The sequence below is a fragment of the Carassius carassius genome, chromosome 40 (genome assembly GCF_963082965.1).
Source record: "Carassius carassius chromosome 40, fCarCar2.1, whole genome shotgun sequence".
NCBI lineage: Eukaryota > Metazoa > Chordata > Actinopteri > Cypriniformes > Cyprinidae > Carassius > Carassius carassius.
The window spans coordinates 17,951,011-17,969,998 of NC_081794.1; the positions used below are offsets into that span (position 1 = coordinate 17,951,011).

At 45.5% G+C, this 18,988-nt stretch overlaps 1 protein-coding gene and 1 pseudogene across 1 annotated transcript; one reads left to right on the top strand and one right to left on the bottom strand.

Moving 5' to 3' along the window:
* Positions 1–12,849: 12,849 nt before the first annotated feature.
* On the bottom strand, positions 12,850–16,337 carry LOC132121877 (antigen peptide transporter 2-like; annotated as a pseudogene).
* Positions 16,338–16,882: 545 nt separating this feature from the next.
* Positions 16,883–18,053, top strand: LOC132122270 (replication termination factor 2-like). The gene has a single exon (XM_059532326.1). The coding sequence runs from the start codon at positions 16,976–16,978 to the stop codon at positions 17,879–17,881; it is 906 nt and encodes a 301-aa protein (XP_059388309.1). The 5' UTR covers positions 16,883–16,975; the 3' UTR covers positions 17,882–18,053.
* The last annotated feature ends 935 nt before the right edge of the window (positions 18,054–18,988 follow it).

An 18,988-nucleotide genomic window follows, 5' to 3' on the forward strand; every position in this document is an offset into this window, starting at 1 on the left:
AACTGCTCCAAAGGATTCGAGTTGTTTGACTCTTTAAGACCGCTTCGAAAAGATTCATTGAAAGAACCGACTCATTGGAATGATTCACTCGCTAGTTTTGATTTCTATAACCGATTATTTGAAAACTGGCTACACAACCTTAACCTCTAATAGAGATTCTGCTGTCAATAACATGTAACGTTATTTTATTTTTATACGAAAGTACTCCATAACTCAATAACATATTCGGCTTATCTACAATAGATATTGTTCGAAAGAGGTAAATGTAGTTTACCGGTAGATGGCAGCAGCTTGTTTATGAGATTTGGGAGGCTCTTATTTTGCAATTCCACATCAGACTGTCCTGAAACCATGCAGCTGAGATTGTGGCAAGGTGTACTGTCAATATGAAGTGAATGTGGTCTGTGCAATCTATAACTTTTTTAAATATACATTTTTAAAAGGAGAGATGCAGCAGCTTATTTATGATATTTGGGAGGCTCTTATTTTGTAATTCCACATCAGACTGTCCTGAACTGATGCAGCTGACATTGTGGCAAGGTGTACCGTTAATCTGAGGTGAAAGTGGCCTGTGCAATCTATAACTTTTTTTAATATATATTTTTGAAAGTAGAGATGCAGCAGCTTTTTTATGAAATTTGGGAGGTTCTTATTTTGTAGTTACACATCAGACTGTCCTGAAACGATGCAGCTGAGATTGTGGCAAGGTGTACTGTCAATATGAGGTGAAAGTGGCCTGTGCAATCTATAACTTTTTTCAATATACATTTTTGAAAGTAGAGATGCAGCAGCTTATTTTTAAGATTTGGGAGGCTCCTATTTTGTAATTCCGCATCAGACTGTTCTGAAACGATGCAGCTGACATTGTGGCAAGGTGTACTCTCAATCTGAGGTGAAAGTCGTCTGCAATCTATAACTTTTATTTTTATAGATTTTTGAATGAAGAGATGCAGCATCTCATTTATGATATTTGGGGGGCTCTTATTTTGTAGTTACACATCAGACTGTCCTGAAACGATGCAGCTGAGATTGTGGCAAGGTGTACTGTCAATATGAGGTGAAAGTGGCCTGTGCAATCTATAACTTTTTTTAATATACATTTTTGAAAGTAGAGATGCAGCAGCTTATTTTTGAGATTTGGGAGGCTCCTATTTTGTAATTCCGCATCAGACTGTTCTGAAACGATGCAGCTGACATTGTGGTAAGGTGCACTCTCAATCTGAGATGAAAGTCGTCTGTGCAATCTATAACTTTTATTTTTATAGATTTTTGAATGTAGATGCAGCAGCATGCAGCTGACACTGTACTTTCTGTCTGAGGTGGAACCAGTCTGTGCATTCTAGAACTTTTATTTTTATAGCTTTTCGAATGTAGAGATGCAGCAAGCATATATTATTGTTCTTATTTTGTAATATGAGTATTAGAGGGTTTTTATTTTGGTATTCAGCATCAGACAGTAACGGACTGTGTGTTGGGGGGAAAAAAGTAGCGTTCGCTGGAAGAGCACTGCATTCAGATCAGTTCTCTGACGGTATTACCGTAATTCGCAGTTTATATGCGACCCTGGAAATAACGTGGCGGCTAGATTGAGTGCTTTTCTACTTGGCGGCTGACTTGACCGCAGTAGAAATCCGACGTCTCTTTGTCACATCGGAGACATGCTCTCCCTCATGCTTTTTCCATGTAGGGAAACAAAAAAACTGTAACAAATGGTTCCTACGGTTTCCACGACAATCATGTGAAACACTGGAGCAGTTTTTTACACAGCAGTGTTTTCCAGTCATTCTAGAATAGTGCGACAAACTCCTCTACTACCAATGTAAACAATGAACTGTGCTGGCGGGTATCCCAAAATGACAGAAAGGGGAGGAGACGCGGTCTCTGGGGGCGGGGCGCTGTGTCGTGACGACATCTCCTCATTCTCGATAGATACAGACGGTTGGTCTGGGAACGCCCCCGGGAACGCCCCGTCACGTGATGTGAATTTAGCCCGTGGGGGAAAACATTGCCTTGGCGCCAATTGAAATACACGGGACAATCACGCCGAAGAGTTGCTGTGTCGTTTTCTGTACCTCCAATAAACTAACAAATTATGAATTGAAGTTCTACATCCTTCCTAATAAACATACAGAGCCGGAAAGGATGACAAAATGGCTACAAGCAATATGTTGTGAGGATGATCAAGGGAAGTTGTGGAATCCCAAGACTAAGCATGTGTATGTGTGCAGTCGGCATTCATCACAGGCAGGCTATATTAACATCGTGTTCATTATTGACGCTATCAAAACTGTGTAAGGTTGTTTCAGAAAGTGGCATTCATATATAATTAGCCTTATCATTCTACCTGAAGCAAAACTATGTAACGTTAGCCTAGTGTCGAACATAAACCCACTTAAAAAAGCGTGTGGACACGTAATAACTTAGTTTTGTGTCAGCATTTTTACACTTTCATTCATAAATTTACCCCGTCTGTGTTTGCGAAACGATTGAATCGCGGAATCCAGTCAAAAATAGAACTTGCTGTATAAAGCAGAACGTCACGGAATTTGGCTATTTTTGAATGAATACATCTACATTAGGGCTGTAAATTGAATCAAATATCGATATGGACTAGTGTATATGAATATTAAAGTTAAAAGGGACTACAATTGTTCTACGTGTCTCTGGGAATGAGTGCTCAATATGTGCATTTTTGTCATTCAGTTCCCTTTCGAGGCGGGAACTCAACATTAAGTCAGCTAAGACGTATATGGGAACTCCTCCCTTCTCCGACTTTGCTGAAATCTTATTGGCTAACGCCAGCTGGGGGCAGCTGGCCAATTGACGCGAAGCATGCAAATACTGGGCAGTATAAATTGCATGGGCGCGAAAATTACGTCAGAATCTCTTTCTTCACGCTAGAAGTCTTATCTAAGTCATCGTGGAAGTTGCAATAGAGGACTACTCACCCTGTTTCCTCTCCGCATCCGATGGCTGCTAATGCTAGATTCGGACCTTCACCAGTTCTGTGTGACCTGCCTGGGATTCTCACACGGACCACACGTGCGCCCACTGTGCCGAGCTGCCAGTGAGTGCCCTCAGAGCCAGAGTGGCTCGGAAAACAGCGGGAATGAGACCCACTGCCGCCAGCGAGCCGCTGGTGGGCCCTCCCCCGCCCGAAGACGAGTTGACGTCGGCGTGGTGGGCTATAGCTTCCGCCTCGCGAACTTCGACCTCTTCGGAGCTGTCGAGGAAAACGACTCCATGTCGCTTTCGACGCCGGAAAAGGTTTGGACCTCTAAGTAAGCGGGATCGCTCCGACCAAGAGGGCCCTGCAGACCTCCAGGGGGAGCTCGTCAGGGTCTTCGGAAAGGCCGTCACAGAGCTGGGTCTCGCTTGCAACGCACCTGACGAGCCTGTGAAAGGTAACTGGACTCGTGGCTCCTCCAGTCGAGCTGCTACCAGACGGCATTGAGGCATGCAAGAGCTCGTGGTGAAGTCGTGGGCTGCACCCCAATCGGCGCGCACCCACTCTGCTACGCAGGCCATGTTCACGCACGTGGATGGGGCGGAAACCCTCCCCCCGTCGAGGAGACTGTGCACCTGTGCCCGTCTCCCTCTGCATTTGTTTCGGACCACAGCCTGCCTTCCAAGCCGTGCGGTTCACGGCCCTTAGACGGACAAAGCCTATACTTCTTGCTCCCTCCGGCCTCTTTGGTGACGTCATGGAGCTTTTCTCAGAGACGCAGAAAGCGCGCCAAGGCGATGAGCCACGTGATACCCCGTCGCTCACTCCAGTCTTCATCTGCGAGGTTCTGCGGTTTTTGTGTCTAAATGATCGCACGGTTTTCGGCCGTTTATGGATATTAATGCACAGTTGCGAGTCAAAATCATCACATTTTATTAAGATACAATTTATACAAAACGAAATTCACTATAAAGAAAGTCTTTCTACAAATCAAACATTTACTGAATTGGCCAAAATCATTTCTGTTTCGAAACAGATCACAACAGTCCATATGCATGATTTAATATGAAGCGTCCGTAACGGTCACGTCCGTAACGCATTATTATTGTTGTTCAGAGCAAAGTAATGAGATGAATTGTCGATCCTAATGAGCATAAACATAATTTAGCTTTGTAAATAAAGTTTCAAGTTATTTGTATTTATAATTGTCATAATAAATAAACTAAACCTTTAAAACGTTATGGACGTGACAGTGCACTGAAGCGCCAAGACCTCTTTATTATAGCCCTTATAAATTCAACAGGCAGTGCTGTTATGACCAAATTAGTACATTTATTTCTCAGGCATGCCTCCATCTTTCTGCAAAATGCTTACTGTGAAAATAAAGTTTAAAAAGGGGGGTCTTTGATACCTTTTTTTGAAAGCATGAAATATGCCTGGTTGAAAATGTAATTTAAGCATTGTTGCTCACCTCATATCTGGTGGATAAACAAGGCAATTTTCTTAAAAAATTTGTTAAAGCACATTAATACAGTATATTACAGACCTAAATGGACAACATAAAAAGGGTTTTGTTCTTTTGGTTAAAACTTTATTTTTTCATGGTAAAGATGACCTTTGCATGGAATTGCCCTCTTATGCACCTCGTCAGGCTCTAAGACCAGCTAAAATAGCCTGCCGTGACACCCCGCTCTGAACCGGACGCTCGTTTCGGCCGAAACCAGCAGTGGTAAGAACCTGGGAGGAAACGTCAGGGTCGGTTTAGGACCCCGCGCCGCGAGAGAGCCAGCGCGCCATCGAGCCGTCTCCCTGACTGACCGATAGTGAAAGAGTGAGTGCGCGGGAGGCCCGCCCCCAAGTGCCATGTTCAAATGCATCAGGTCCCCCATTCCTTCGGGTGACGATTGCTATGTGTGTTTGAATGCTGTTTGTGTGAGTTCCACATTAGAAGCATGTACACAATCAACAAAATAGCCTTTCTTTCTCTTACGCTCAACACTGTGTCACTCGCCCTGTCTCATAGCAACGCTGAGCCACAACCCATGATTATAATGGCCTCGCGAGGGAGCGAGAGTGCCAACACCACAAAAGACACGGTGTCACCCTCCACGTTCAGATGCATTATGTCCCCCATGTTCCTTCGGGCGACGATTGCTATGTCTGTTTAAATGCTGTTTGTGTGAGTTCCACAATAAAAGCATGTATACAATCTACAAAAGAGCTTACTTCCTCTTACACTCATCACTGTGTCACTCGCCCTGTCTTATAGCAGCGCTGAGCCACAACCCATGATTATAATGGCCTCGCGAGGGAGCGAGTGTGCCAACACCACAAAAACAAGGTGTCACCCTCCATGTTCAGATGCATTATGTCCCCCATGTTCCTTCGGGCGACATTGCTATGTCTGTTTAAATGCTGTTTGTGTGAGTTCCACAATAAAAGCATGTTTACAATCAACAAAAGAGCTTTACTCTCCTCTTACACTCATCATGGTGTCACTCGCCCTGTCTCAGAACAGTGCAGAGCCACAACCTATGATTATAATGGCCTCGCGAGTGAGAGTGCTAACACCACAAAAACACATGCATCGTGTCCCCCATGTCAAAACTATGGGTGACGATTGCTATATGCGTTATATGATGTTTGTGTGAGTAAAAATTTTACTTTAGAAGCATGTATCCAAATTCTTGCACCCAACATTGTGTCACTCGCCCTGTCTCTAACAGCGCAGAGCCACAAACCCATGATTATAATGGCCTCTCGATGGCGCAAGAGTGTCACACCATTACGCGACGCGACCCGCCCTCCCGCCAGTGTTTCCAGCCTCGCGGGGGCGGGGCCCTGGTCATAATAAGCCATCCGTGGCTGTAGAGGTAACGCGTCCGCGGTGTCATTTCATGGACGGTAGAAAGGCTATCCCGGGCGTTTCACCGTGGATACTGGGAATATTCACGATGGATATTCTCTCTAATTCAAACGCAGATCTCCCCGCTTCAATGGCGTGGTCCCGTCACTGACTTTGCCCCAGAACCGTCCTGTTCTGCGACAGGAAGTTCTCAGTCTGCTCGATAGGGAGCGATAGAGCGAATTTTCCCCTCAGATCGAGCGGAATGCGCATGTTGAATTGTTTGGACGATTGGCTGATTTTAGCCCACTCAAGAGATGTGCTATCAGTCACGTGAAAACAATGCTTCGCCGTTTGGATATGCTGGGACTGCGTGTAATAAGCAGAAGAGCGTGCTTTTACGAGTCAGACTGTAACATATCTGGGAATATGTTTGGACTCGATGGCGATGCGAGCCCATCTCTCTCTAGAGCATTTCATCGACTCTGCGCTGTTTCAGACCGGGCAGGTCGTTTACACTGAGGGAATTTCAGAGGCTTCTGGGACTGAATGGCGACGGCTTCTTCAGTGTGCCATCTGGGTCTGCTACATTGCGGCCGCTACTGTTTTGGCTGTAACTTGAGTTCCGCCGAGGGCGTGGTCTTCGGTCCACAAACACATACGGTCATTCACAGTTGCGTCAGCACTCTGAGACCGTGAAACAGCCCGGATATGTTCAGCCCAGGAGCTCTTTTCTCTACGAACGCGTCTACTTCGGGCTGGAGGAGCAGTGCGTCTGGGCGTACCTGCCTCAGGCCTGTGGTCGGAGTCACAGAGAAGGTGGCACATACACCGTTTGGAATTGAAAGCGGTGTCCTTAGCCCTGCAATCCAGTTGGTCAAAATTGGAGCGGCAACTTGTACTGATACAAACCGACAACACGTCTGTGGTCTCGTACATAAATCGCCAGGGCGGCGTGCGCTCCAGAGCTCTATTCAAACAGGCAGCGAGGCTCCTGTTGTGGGCTGACCGACACTTAATCTCCATAAGAGGGTCGCACATCCCCGTTACTTTGAACCGTGGAGTGAGCATGCTTTCGAGGAACGGGATTCCTCAAGGAGACGGAGGCTTCACCCAGGATCAGATCTAATGATTTGGGAGGGAGGAAGTGGATTTGTTTGCCACGAGCGAGAACGCACACTGTAAGACGTTTTTCTCGCTATCTCACTCCCCCCTGCCGGGAGATGCTCTGACATCGCGTTGGCCGGAAGCCAGGCCTACACGTTCCCTCCGGTGAAGATTCTGCCTGTGTTGTGCAAAATCAGGGAGGAGAGAGCGTCAGTTATACTCGTGGCCCCGAACTGGCCGAATCAGCCCTAGTTCGCGGACCTGAGAGAGTTAGTGATGGCTCCCCCATGGCGAATCCCCCTCAGGCAGGACCTGCTGTCTCAGACGAACGGCACAATATGGCACCCCAGCCCCGAGCTGTAAAACCTTCATGTGTGGCCGCTGCGTGGACCATAATAAGCGGGACGCTCTGCACTCAGGAGTGCTAAACACACTTACGGAGACGCGAGCACCATCAAACATTCACTGCTACGCGCAGAAGTGGGGAGTTTTTCACGTGTCGGATGTTTTGCGCTTTCTACAGCACAGTATGGATAGCGGGAGTTTGAAACCATCCACGCTGAAGGTGTATGTGACCGCTAGTGCCGCTTTTCATTCCCCGGTTGACGGGCAAGCGATCGGTAAGCACGCTCTGGTAATCAGTTTTCCCAGGGGAGCAAGGAGATTGTGTAATTCATGGCCGCCCTCCGTGCCGCCGTGGGATTTAGCTCTAGTTTTGAGGGCTCTATCTCTTACTACCGTTCGAGCCCTTAGCTTCGATTGCGGTTAAGGAGCTTCCCTGAAGTCTGCTTTGGGTTTGGTGAACGATATTGCATCGGTTTCAGACCTGGCGACTGTAACGTCACTCTCCGGCCGAGACCGTGTTTCGTTCTGAAGTCACTCAATACTGTGCCCTCCACTAGAGAGCGCTGTTGGACCGCTCTTGCGCATCCAACCCTCTCACTGCATTCCCCATACTCAAACAATGTCTGTCTCGCCGCAAACAGCGCTTCGAGCAGCATTGGATCGAGTTGTTATACCAAACGTTCCCTCAGACAATCTACGCGATCTAGCTTTCAGAATTCGAGGGACGGTTCAGGGGTCGGGCAAAAATGACCCGTTTATGACGGCTCACACAGCCAGCGCTTTTTCGCTAGCGACAGAGCCCGATGTTCATCCTGTTGGACTAATTCCTGCCGTGGACACGTTTCAGGATTATACACAACAAAACGCAACGTTGTCTGCGCATGTACTCCCTCTGTGCACGAACGGCACGAGCTTTTCGTGCCCGGACATTTTAACGCATGTGATAGCGTTGCAAGATGCGGAAATCTTGAGACCGCTAATGTTGTTTCGGGCTGCGTGGGAACGCTTGCCAGATATTTCTCAATGTGTGTTACGCACAATTTGTCACGGATACACCATTCAGTTTTGAAAAGGCCCACCTCCTTTCTCTTCCCACGGTCGTGAAACCGATGGAAATAGCGGTGCTGCGACAGGAAGTGTCAACTCTGCTGAGCAAAGGAGCTATAGAGGAAGTAAACCCCTCTCAGATGGAGTCAGGGTTTTACAGCCGCTATTTTGTGATACCCAAAAAAGACGGCGGGTTGCGGCCTATTCTGGATTTACGCCGTTTGAATCTTGCACTCAGGACAAGCAAATTCAAGATGTTAACGGTAAAGTCTATTTTGTCTCAGATTCAACCAAACGACTGGTTTGTCACGATCGATCTGAAGGATGCATATTTTCATATTCAGATCATCAAGAGACACAGAAAGTTCCTCAGATTCGCTTTGGAGGGTAAAGCGTATCAGTACCGCGTTCTTCCCTTTGGCTTAGCTCTGGCTCCCCGTACTTTTTCAAAATGCATGGACGCAGCTCTGGCCCCGTTGCGGCTCCAGGGCGTTCGCGTTTTGAATTACCTAGACAATTGGCTGGTGTAAGCACAATCGCAGACTCAAGCACACTCTCACCGGGACCTTGTGCTGAATCATTTACAAAGCCTGGGCTTGTGTATGAACTTCCAGAAAAGCGTTTTAATTCCCTCTCAACAGTTAACCTTTCTGGGAATAGACTTGGACTCTCGCGCGATGACAGCAAAGCTATCTCTCCCGCGTGCTCAGTCGATTGCGTCATGCATGCGTCGCTTCAAAGTGGGTCGGACAGTGACAGTGGGCTTGTGCCTCAGACTTTTAGGTCTAATGGCAGCGGCATTCCCTGTAATCCGTCTGGGATTACTTCACATGCACCCTTTTCAGTGGTGGACGAAAAGACAGAACATTTCACCCCGTTGTCCTCCGCATCGGACAATCTCTGTGACACGGAGGTGTGTGATGTCGATAAAACTGTGGATGTCAACAGAATTTCTTCTAGCCGGAGTTCGGCTGGGGAATTGTGCTTTCCGGGAGACCGTCACGACGGATGCGTCTTTGACCGGCTGGGGAGCTGTTTGTCAAGGGTGCCCAGCCCGCGGAGTGTGCACAGCGACACAACATTTTGTCACAACATGACATTTTAACGCATGTGATAGCGTTGCAAGATGCGGAAATCTTGAGACCGCTAATGTTGTTTCGGGCCGCGTGGGAACGCTTGCCAGATATTTCTCAATGTGTGTTATGCACAATTTGTCACGGATACACCATTCAGTTTTGAAAAGGCCCACCTCCTTTCTCTTCCCACGGTCGTGAAACCGATGGAAATAGCGGTGCTGCGACAGGAAGTGTCAACTCTGCTGAGCAAAGGAGCTATAGAGGAAGTAAACCCCTCTCAGATGGAGTCAGGGTTTTACAGCCGCTATTTTGTGATACCCAAAAAAGACGGCGGGTTGCGGCCTATTCTGGATTTACGCCGTTTGAATCTTGCACTCAGGACAAGCAAATTCAAGATGTTAACGGTAAAGGCTAGTTTGTCTCAGATTCAACCAAACGACTGGTTTGTCACGATCGATCTGAAGGATGCATATTTTCATATTCAGATCATCAAGAGACACAGAAAGTTCCTCAGATTCGCTTTGGAGGGTAAAGCGTATCAGTACTGCGTTCTTCCCTTTGGCTTAGCTCTGGCTCCCCGTACTTTTTCAAAATGCATGGACGCAGCTCTGGCCCCGTTGCGGCTCCAGGGCGTTCGCGTTTTGAATTACCTAGACAATTGGCTGGTGTAAGCACAATCGCAGACTCAAGCACACTCTCACCGGGACCTTGTGCTGAATCATTTACAAAGCCTGGGCTTGTGTATGAACTTCCAGAAAAGCGTTTTAATTCCCTCTCAACAGTTAACCTTTCTGGGAATAGACTTGGACTCTCGCGCGATGACAGCAAAGCTATCTCTCCCGCGTGCTCAGTCGATTGCGTCATGCATGCGTCGCTTCAAAGTGGGTCGGACAGTGACAGTGGGCTTGTGCCTCAGACTTTTAGGTCTAATGGCAGCGGCATTCCCTGTAATCCGTCTGGGATTACTTCACATGCACCCTTTTCAGTGGTGGACGAAAAGACAGAACATTTCACCCCGTTGTCCTCCGCATCGGACAATCTCTGTGACACGGAGGTGTGTGATGTCGATAAAACTGTGGATGTCAACAGAATTTCTTCTAGCCGGAGTTCGGCTGGGGATTTGTGCTTTCCGGGAGACCGTCACGACGGATGCGTCTTTGACCGGCTGGGGAGCTGTTTGTCAAGGGTGCCCAGCCCGCGGAGTGTGCACAGCGACACAACGCAGTTGGCACATAAACAGGTTAGAATTACTGGCAGTTTTTCTAGCACTCCAGTATTTCTCAAATCTGCTGATCGGCCGTCATGTGCTGCTCAGGTCAGACAACACAGCGCTTGTGTCATATCTGAATCACCAGGGAGGATTACGCTCTCGCCCCCTGTGCAGGCTGGCGAGACATATTCTTCTTTGGTCTCAGAACAAATTTCTGTCGATCCGAGCTGTTCATGTCCCCGAATGTTTGAACTTCGGAGCAGATCTGCTATCCAGACAGACTCTGGAGCAAGGGGAATGGAGATTTCACCCCCAGACGGTGAACCTCTTATGGCAGATTTTTTGAGAAGCGAGAGTGGACTTATTCGCATCGAGCATGACTACGCATTGCCCGCTATGGTTCTCCCTATGCCCTCCATCACCCCTGGGCTTGGACGCGTTAGCTCACGGTTGACCCCTGACCAGCTTGTATGCTTTTCCCCCGATTCTTTTAATCCCAGCGGTATTATCCAGAATTCGGCTGGACAGAGGGGAACAGCTGCTGCTGGTAGCTCCGCGGTGGCACACACAGCCGTGGTTTGCGGACCTGATCGGTCTGTTAGCGGGCTCTCCACGGGAGATTCCCCTCAGGCAGGATTTATTATCACAAGCACAGGGCATGATATGGCACCCGAGGCCAGATCTATGGAGACTGTGGGCGTGGCCTCTGAGCGGAATGAGCTAGTATGTCCCAGTGTTTCTGTAGAAACCACAGAGACTATGCTGAATTCTAGAGCTGCTTCCACGAGACGCTTATATGCTTTCAAGTGGAAACTGTTTACGACCTGGTGTGGAGTTCGTAATATGGATCCAGTTTACTGCCCAGTGGCTTCAGTGCTGGATTTCCTTCAGGACCGTTTTTCTGATGGAGTGACGCCGGCCACTCTAAAAGTTTACGTGGCAGCCATTTCAGCTTACCACGAATATATAGATGGTGCCTCAGTGGGCCGTCATCCGCTGGTTTCTCGTTTTGTACAGGGTGCGCGACAGCTGAGGCCTTTCCGCCCTGTGCGAGTTCCTTCAAGGGATTTATCTATTGTGTTACAAGGTTTATCAGGGCATCCGTTTGAACCCCTGGAAACTATAACAGATAAAATCCTGACTTTGAAGACAGTTCTTCTTATGGCTTTATCTTCCCTCAAGAGAGTTTACAGGCTCTCTCTGTCTCACCCTCGTGCATGGAATTTGCACCGGGTTCTGTGAAAGTGTTGTTGCGACCAAGGCCTAATTATGTCCCTAAGGTCACATCTAATCCCTTTCGCTTTCAGCAAATAGTCCTGGAGGCTTTACCCCCTGCTGAGGCGGGGTCAGAAGATCTAAGCCTTTGCCCTGTCAGAGCTTTAAAGGCTTATGTGGATCGTACAGCCCCATGGCGTGAGTCTGACCAGCTGTTTGTCTGTTTTGGACATAAAAGTAAAGGCCATGCTGTTACAAAACAACGCATGTCCCATTGGCTGGTGGAAGCAATATCCTTAGCCTATGAGGCGCGCGGACTTGCTTCGCCCCTTAGGAGTTAAAGCTCATTCCACGAGAGCAGTGGCTTCTTCTCGAGCTTTTCTCAGTGGATCTTCGATGATGATATCTGGCAGGCCAGAGAGTGAAGGTCCTCCTGGCTTCCATCGCAAACATCTGGGAGAGGTCTGTTTCATGCTTCATCAAAGACTACTGGTTTTCCTGCTGCAATTACTAAATGTCAGAGTTTTGAGTTTTTTTATTTATTTAAACTTTATAATATGATAATTATAATCATAGTTGTTTTTTTGGGGGGGGAAATCTAAGTGTTTTTTTTTTTTACAGAAATAAAAAATGTTTATTTTATTTTAGTTTATTTAAAACTGTCAAAAATATTGACAAACACTTTTTTTACTATCTTCTGCAGGGCAGAATCCTTGAAACAAAAACATTAGGAGAAAAATGGGTCTCTCAAATGTCATAATCAAGTCATAAATGTTTGCAGCCTACTATTGGACAACCACAGGAATGACAACGCATGTGATGTGGGCACCAAGATTCCAATCAGCTGTCATGGTTTAGCTAGATGGAGCTCATTGCTCCAAAGAGACTTGTTGACTAACATGTGTGCTTGAAAATCTAAATGGATGTAAATTGGAACATGGCTGGACTTTGTGCATTCAGGTCCACCCATTATCCAAGGGTCTAAATATGGAGGGCTCATCTAGGACCTACTCATTCCCATTCAAGAAACTGGATTCTGGTCAGAAACTTGATGTAACTATTTCTCTTGAAAGCACTGGTGGGCTGTCTCTGCCAGTGAAAGTCTACTGTTCTCTCGCCTTTTCCCCATCTGCTCTGTTTTGTCCTGAAGCATCTTTTCCTGGTGTTTCTCAGCTCCTGACAGAGAGGCGCTCCCTTCCATTTATTTCTTTATTACACTTTTACACTGTGATTAGTATTAATTCACATGCATCACACAGTTTTTCTTAAACCACATGAACCAATAAAATTTTTTTTATTGTCAGTCTCTTTAGAAAGACCTTCAGGATGCTCAGAATCAAGCAGCTCTTGGTTGCACAATGAAGATGAAAAAGAACTCCGAGATCCTGTTCTGCATTTTTTTGCAGCTGAGGGCAAATCCGTTGGTCATTCTCTGATTGAAGTGCACCATCAAAAGCCACCATACAGAGCAAACCTGCATTTCTAGAATGTGCTGTTAAATCTACATGAAAGACAGTCTGTGAGTGTGTGTACTAAAGTCTATGTAAAATGTCAAACACACAAAAGTATCTGATACTTAAGTCCGTTGGTTGTGTCTCTAGATTGAAAAGCTTTTCTCTGAGCTGATAGTATCTTCCTTCTTTAGCCATTAGCTGCCGATGTGTTCCTTGCTCCACGACTTCACCTCCCTCCATGAAGATAATGTGGTCTGCTTTCTCAACAGTCTCCAAACGATATGCTATTACCAGTACGGTCTAGTTCGTTATGTTATTGAGTACATCTTGAACCTGGAAAATAAGATCATGGATAGATACCGTTAATGAGAGAACTTCGGAACGTATTGTGTTACAGCAGATTAAAATAATGTGCAGCAGCTTATTAAGATATTAGGATTCTAGTATTAATTCCAGAGGAGTCCGTACAGTTTGTTGGGTGCCGCAGTCCATGTGGCTGGTGGCCTTATCAGAGCTCTGGCTATGGCAATGCACTGCTTCTGCCCTGCGGACAGCTGGCCACCACACTCGCCAACATCTATAGAGAAACCATCTACCTGTTTCATATTCTTGTTCCAGTTTGCATATGAAGTTGTGAGCATTGGCTTTCTGAGCAGCTTCTTTTACTCTTTCAAGTGTGCAGTCCTTCAAACCGTATTCAATATAATATATCACAGAGCCAGAGAAAAGCACAGGATCCTGGGATACCATTGTGGCAATGGCCAAATGAAAGAGAGTGATGTTTTAATTTACAACTACTACTAATTTCACCAAACCATCCAATGGAATTGACTGTTTGCAGATCTCCCCTCAAAATGCATGGTTATAAATGCTGGTGGTGTATAATTCCTTGCCTTTTCATGCAAGTATTGGTGTTGGTAGTGGTACAGAGGTTCTCCATCCAGTAACATCTCACCCTCCTTTGGTTCATAGAACCTCTGCAGCAAGCAGACGCAAGAGGTCTTCCCACCACCAGAAGGTCCTACCAATGCAGTTAGCTCCCCTGGAGTCAATTCCAGTGTATCAGACTGCACCAATTCAACAATGAGTACATGCAAATCGCACGAGTTCTCTGATCAGCTTTTGCAGTATAAACAAAAACTTACTTTAAGTGCTTTTTCGTTAGGGCGGGAGTGGTAGGAAAAGGTGACCTTTTCATAGGTTAGTCTTCCCTCAAGCTTCTCTGGTGCCAAATCACCTGCCTCTCTCATCTGTGGCTTTCTGTCAAGCAGCTGGAACAACTTGACTGCAGATCCCACGGTATTCAGCATGTCTCCATAGATGTATACAAGATGCTGAGAATATAGTGATGGACAGAATTTAGTCTCTCTAAATGAAGATTCATATCACTGTAAAATTCTTCTTGGCAGGCATACTTTCATGTTGGTCACCATGTCTTTCTGATAGAACACAAATGCAAGGAGGCTGCCGCTGCTAAGCTGTCCAGAGGAGATGAGATTTCGGCGTTGGAACAGCATTGCTACCTACAAGCCTACTGTAATTAACTAAAATGCAATGAAATTAGAATCAATGAAACAATATTGTGGAGATCGGTGCATGCAACTCGGGACTGTATTTGTATTTACCCTGCGGATTAAGAGATGAATGGCACTGTAGATGCCTTTACGCCTCAGAACCTGGAGCTTTCTGTTGAGAGTCTGTTCATATTGCTGTTGCTCCTGACGCTCTGCCTTAAAACTGCGTAGTCTTCATTGACGTAATGACAGAAGATGCCAACTCTGTAGTCTCTGCATTACAGTCCTGGAGCTCTTTGGCTGTTTTCTGATCAGAAAAGTGAGGCATTTTGAATTCATTCATGTTTTTTTTTTGTTTTTTGGGGGGTTTGTTGAAAACAAAATTTCAGGAGTGGCCAAAGCACAGCTTTATGAAGCTGTGCGAAATCAACATGAGAAGGTTTATTAACCTGGGAGATGTTGTTGTATGAATTCTGAATGAAAGCAAGAAGTGGCATTTCGATGCAGGTGAGAAGGGTTAACTGCCAGAATAGACGCGGCATAAAGAACAGCATGCCACATGTCTTCACCAAACTCCTGGTTTGTTTTCTACAAAGAAGCTTATCTCCTGCTTCATGAGGTTCTGGAACAACATGTGTCGTATTCTTTTGTTGAGTCTGCTGAGACTACACATGAACATCCCGCCACGCATACCACTGAACATAGAACTTAAAGACACAACAATTAATAAAAAAAAACACTTTGTACAAGAAGTTTTCGTTTTTAAGATATTTGCATGGCAGTGATGTTACACTGACCTTCCAAGTGAGCACAGTGCCATGAGTTCAATAGCCCATGAGAAATTGGAGTGCTGGTACTTTCCACTCAGTATGTCAATAACTTTCCCAATGCAGTACGGGATGAACTCAGTACGGGTCTCAACTATAAAAAATAAATAAATAAACAGGTTCACATTGCATCATGGAAAATGTATTTGGATTTAAAATCAAGAAGCAGTGCAGATAATATTATGGTTTCCTTAACCAGGAGAAACACTCACACAGCGCTGCCAGGCTGACGAAAAGCAAATGCCACCCCTAGATGAAGATAGTCGGGCCTAGAGTAGCGAATGACCCTCATAAGAAGCGCTTTGGCCACTTCATCTTTCTTCTGGTTTCTGGTGCCCTTAGATGATGCCCCATGTGGGAAGGCCATCTCCCACACTATATATACGAGCGTAGATGTAGCAGAGCTCAGGATCACCATGCCAGGATCAGGAACAGGACTGAAGCCTCTCACGGTCCCGTGCAGTATTGTCTGCATAATGTCAAACACCAGAGGTAGAAAGCTCAGTAGGGCTATCCATCGCTTCAGGAGAGGCTGAATACTGGTGTCCGTAAAAATTGTGCTCAGTGAATAAAGCACAATGCAGCCGATGGTCCTGAGAGCCCACAGGCACCATAGATCCAGACTGCCCTCTCCGTCCAACTACAGCAGTGTAGCCCACACACAAGCCCAGATGAAAAGATCACAGCACAACAGGCAGAAATGCACTGCTGCAGTTCTACAGATGGGGTGACCCCCGCCTCTGAGGACATCGTGAAACTGGAAATATGAAGATGAATCAGATAAACCAGTCTGGAATGGTTTCAAAGCCTGGTCACACTAGCCTGTTGTTAGAGGGGTTTTAGCAGATGGACAAGCTGGTCTCTTAATGTGACCAACTGAAAACCCATTGCTAATACTAGCAAGCCAGCTTAGGCAGGTTTACAAAGTTTTTTAGCAGCAACAGTCTTCTCTAGTGCATCTAAATACAGGAAATAAGCGCTAAACAAAACAAACAGATAAACAATATAGGCCTTAAAGGTCTTCGTTCTTACCATTTAGTTGCTCTCATTGCATTTTGTCGCATGATCACTTTTGGATTCACTTTCACTTGTGGGTGGTTTCAAAATGTCTTTTCAGTTTCATTACGCATTAGTAAGACTCAATTTAGAAAATGCATTTAATGACCGCATAGTTTCCTTAAAACGAGGCAGTGTGCACTAAAGTTTTTGTCTCATATTGTCTCATACTCGTATGTAGTGATTATCATGACGTTGTACGCTACGTCGGTTGTCGTTTCACCAGCAGTGGACGCGGACGCTCTTCATCGAAGCTCCTCGGTTGTTTACAGTTTTCCGTTTAGCTTCAGGTTAAGTTCTCTCATTAAAACCGTTTAAATCGCATTTTCAGCATGGGTTGCGACGGCGGAACCATTCCCAAAAGACACGAACTGGTTAAAGGCCCGAAAAAGGTCGAAAAGGTGGATAAAACCGCAGAACTTGCTGCTAAATGGAGATATTGTGCATTGAGTCAGGAGAAGCTGAAGCGGCCCATAGTCGCCTGTGAGCTGGGCAGACTGTATAATAAAGATGCGATCATTGAGTACTTGTTGGATAAATCAGCGGAGAGGCCGAACTCTGAGGTTGTGGCTCACATCCGTAGCATCAAGGACGTGAAGGAGCTGAATCTGACAGATAACCCGGCGTGGAAAGGCGAGAGGCGCAACATTAAAGGGGACTGTTTTGAGGACATGCACTGCAGCATGTTCATCTGTCCTGTGGTTGGTCTGGAGATGAATGGAAAACACAAGTTTTTGTACCTACAGACCTGTGGGTGTGTTTTCTCAGAACGAGCGCTCAAAGAGGTCAAGACCGAAATCTGCCACAAGTGTGGAGATCCTTTCCAAGAAGACAACCTTGTGATGCTGAATGGGACTAAAGAGGAGGTGGAGAAGCTACAGAGGGCCATGGAGGAGCGCCGATCAAAGGCTAAAACTGCAAAAAAATCAAAGAAGAGCAAAGATACTAAAGTCTCCAAGGTGCAGGATTCAACAGGAAGCTGTGACACCGCAGAGTCTAAACCGACATCACTAAATGGAGAAAGCAGCAGTGATTCAGCTCCGGGACCGTCTACATCCGGAGAGTGCTCTAAGACATTAAAGGCCCCCCTGGGACCCGTCATTGGCAGTAAGAGATCGATCCAGGACATGAAGGACAAATCTGAAACCTTCAAGTCACTCTTCACCTCCCACAGCTCGGCCAAACGTACCAAAGACCAGATATCCAACTGGGTCACACACACGCCTTACCACTTTTGAGTGCGTTCTTCCTAGTGAAGCTCGCTCTGTAGTGGTCTGGCTGTGGAGGAGCAAAATTAATGCATTGTATTAACCTCTTTCTTTTTCAACATTGCATTTTTATTTACCTTTATAAGATTATCTTAATTTAGTTGCATGCATAAGAGTTCAGTAAACTCATGTTGGCTTGAGTGTTAAATGTCTTTTCAATTATACAATTTTTGACTGGATCGTGCTTTGCAGCAGCATCTGGTCTTGAAATGCTTTATTAAGGTTTAAATGAGCTGTATTAAAAACGCATTTAAAGGCTGAAAAAAAAAAAAAAAAAAAAAAAACCAGCAGTGGACGCTGTTTGTTCTCCGAGTGTCCAGCAGATAGCGCTGTATAGCAAATATCAGGATGATTTCATGAATGCGCAGCCCTTCGTTTCTCTCGTGAGCAACTGTGTAAACAATGGTTTTAACAATGAAGCTGAGACTAACATTTACTATCATCACCATAGGGTTTTTTTTTTTACTTTTTGTTTGCGGAAACGTTTCAAGGCATAGTTATAATTGGCTTGCGATAACAGAATAAAATTTATAAACAGTTTGTCTGAAACATTGTTTGTCTGACAGAATGTAACTTCAAACAAATCTATGGAATAATCACACAAATGTTGGACTTTTCTGCAAATATTAACCAGAAAGTGAAGACGGGTTACCCAGGTTAACGCTTGTTTACTGGTAGAAAAAAAAAACAAGACAAAAAACAGAGCATTTATCTACTTAAAACTTTATTATTAAGTTTAAACTGAGTACAGAAATAAACTTTTTTATTGTAGTAAATACTTTGTATTATACATTGTGATATAAATGATCCTCTGTCAGGGGGCTCGTAACCCTTTCTGTTTATTTAAGCTGAACATTTGCTTTGGCAAAGTAACAAATCAACAGAGCGACCAGACGACCAACATCAGTACATGAGGAGTTTACATAGAAATCAGCATGAAGCGAAATGTGATGCTTCTGATTCATGACACTCAATAAAAATAGGCCTTTTGCAATGTCATATTGACATACTCAAGCACTCGCTTAGAACCAGAAAACATGAAGTGTGAGTTTTAAATCTTGGTTAAAGAATGTCTGT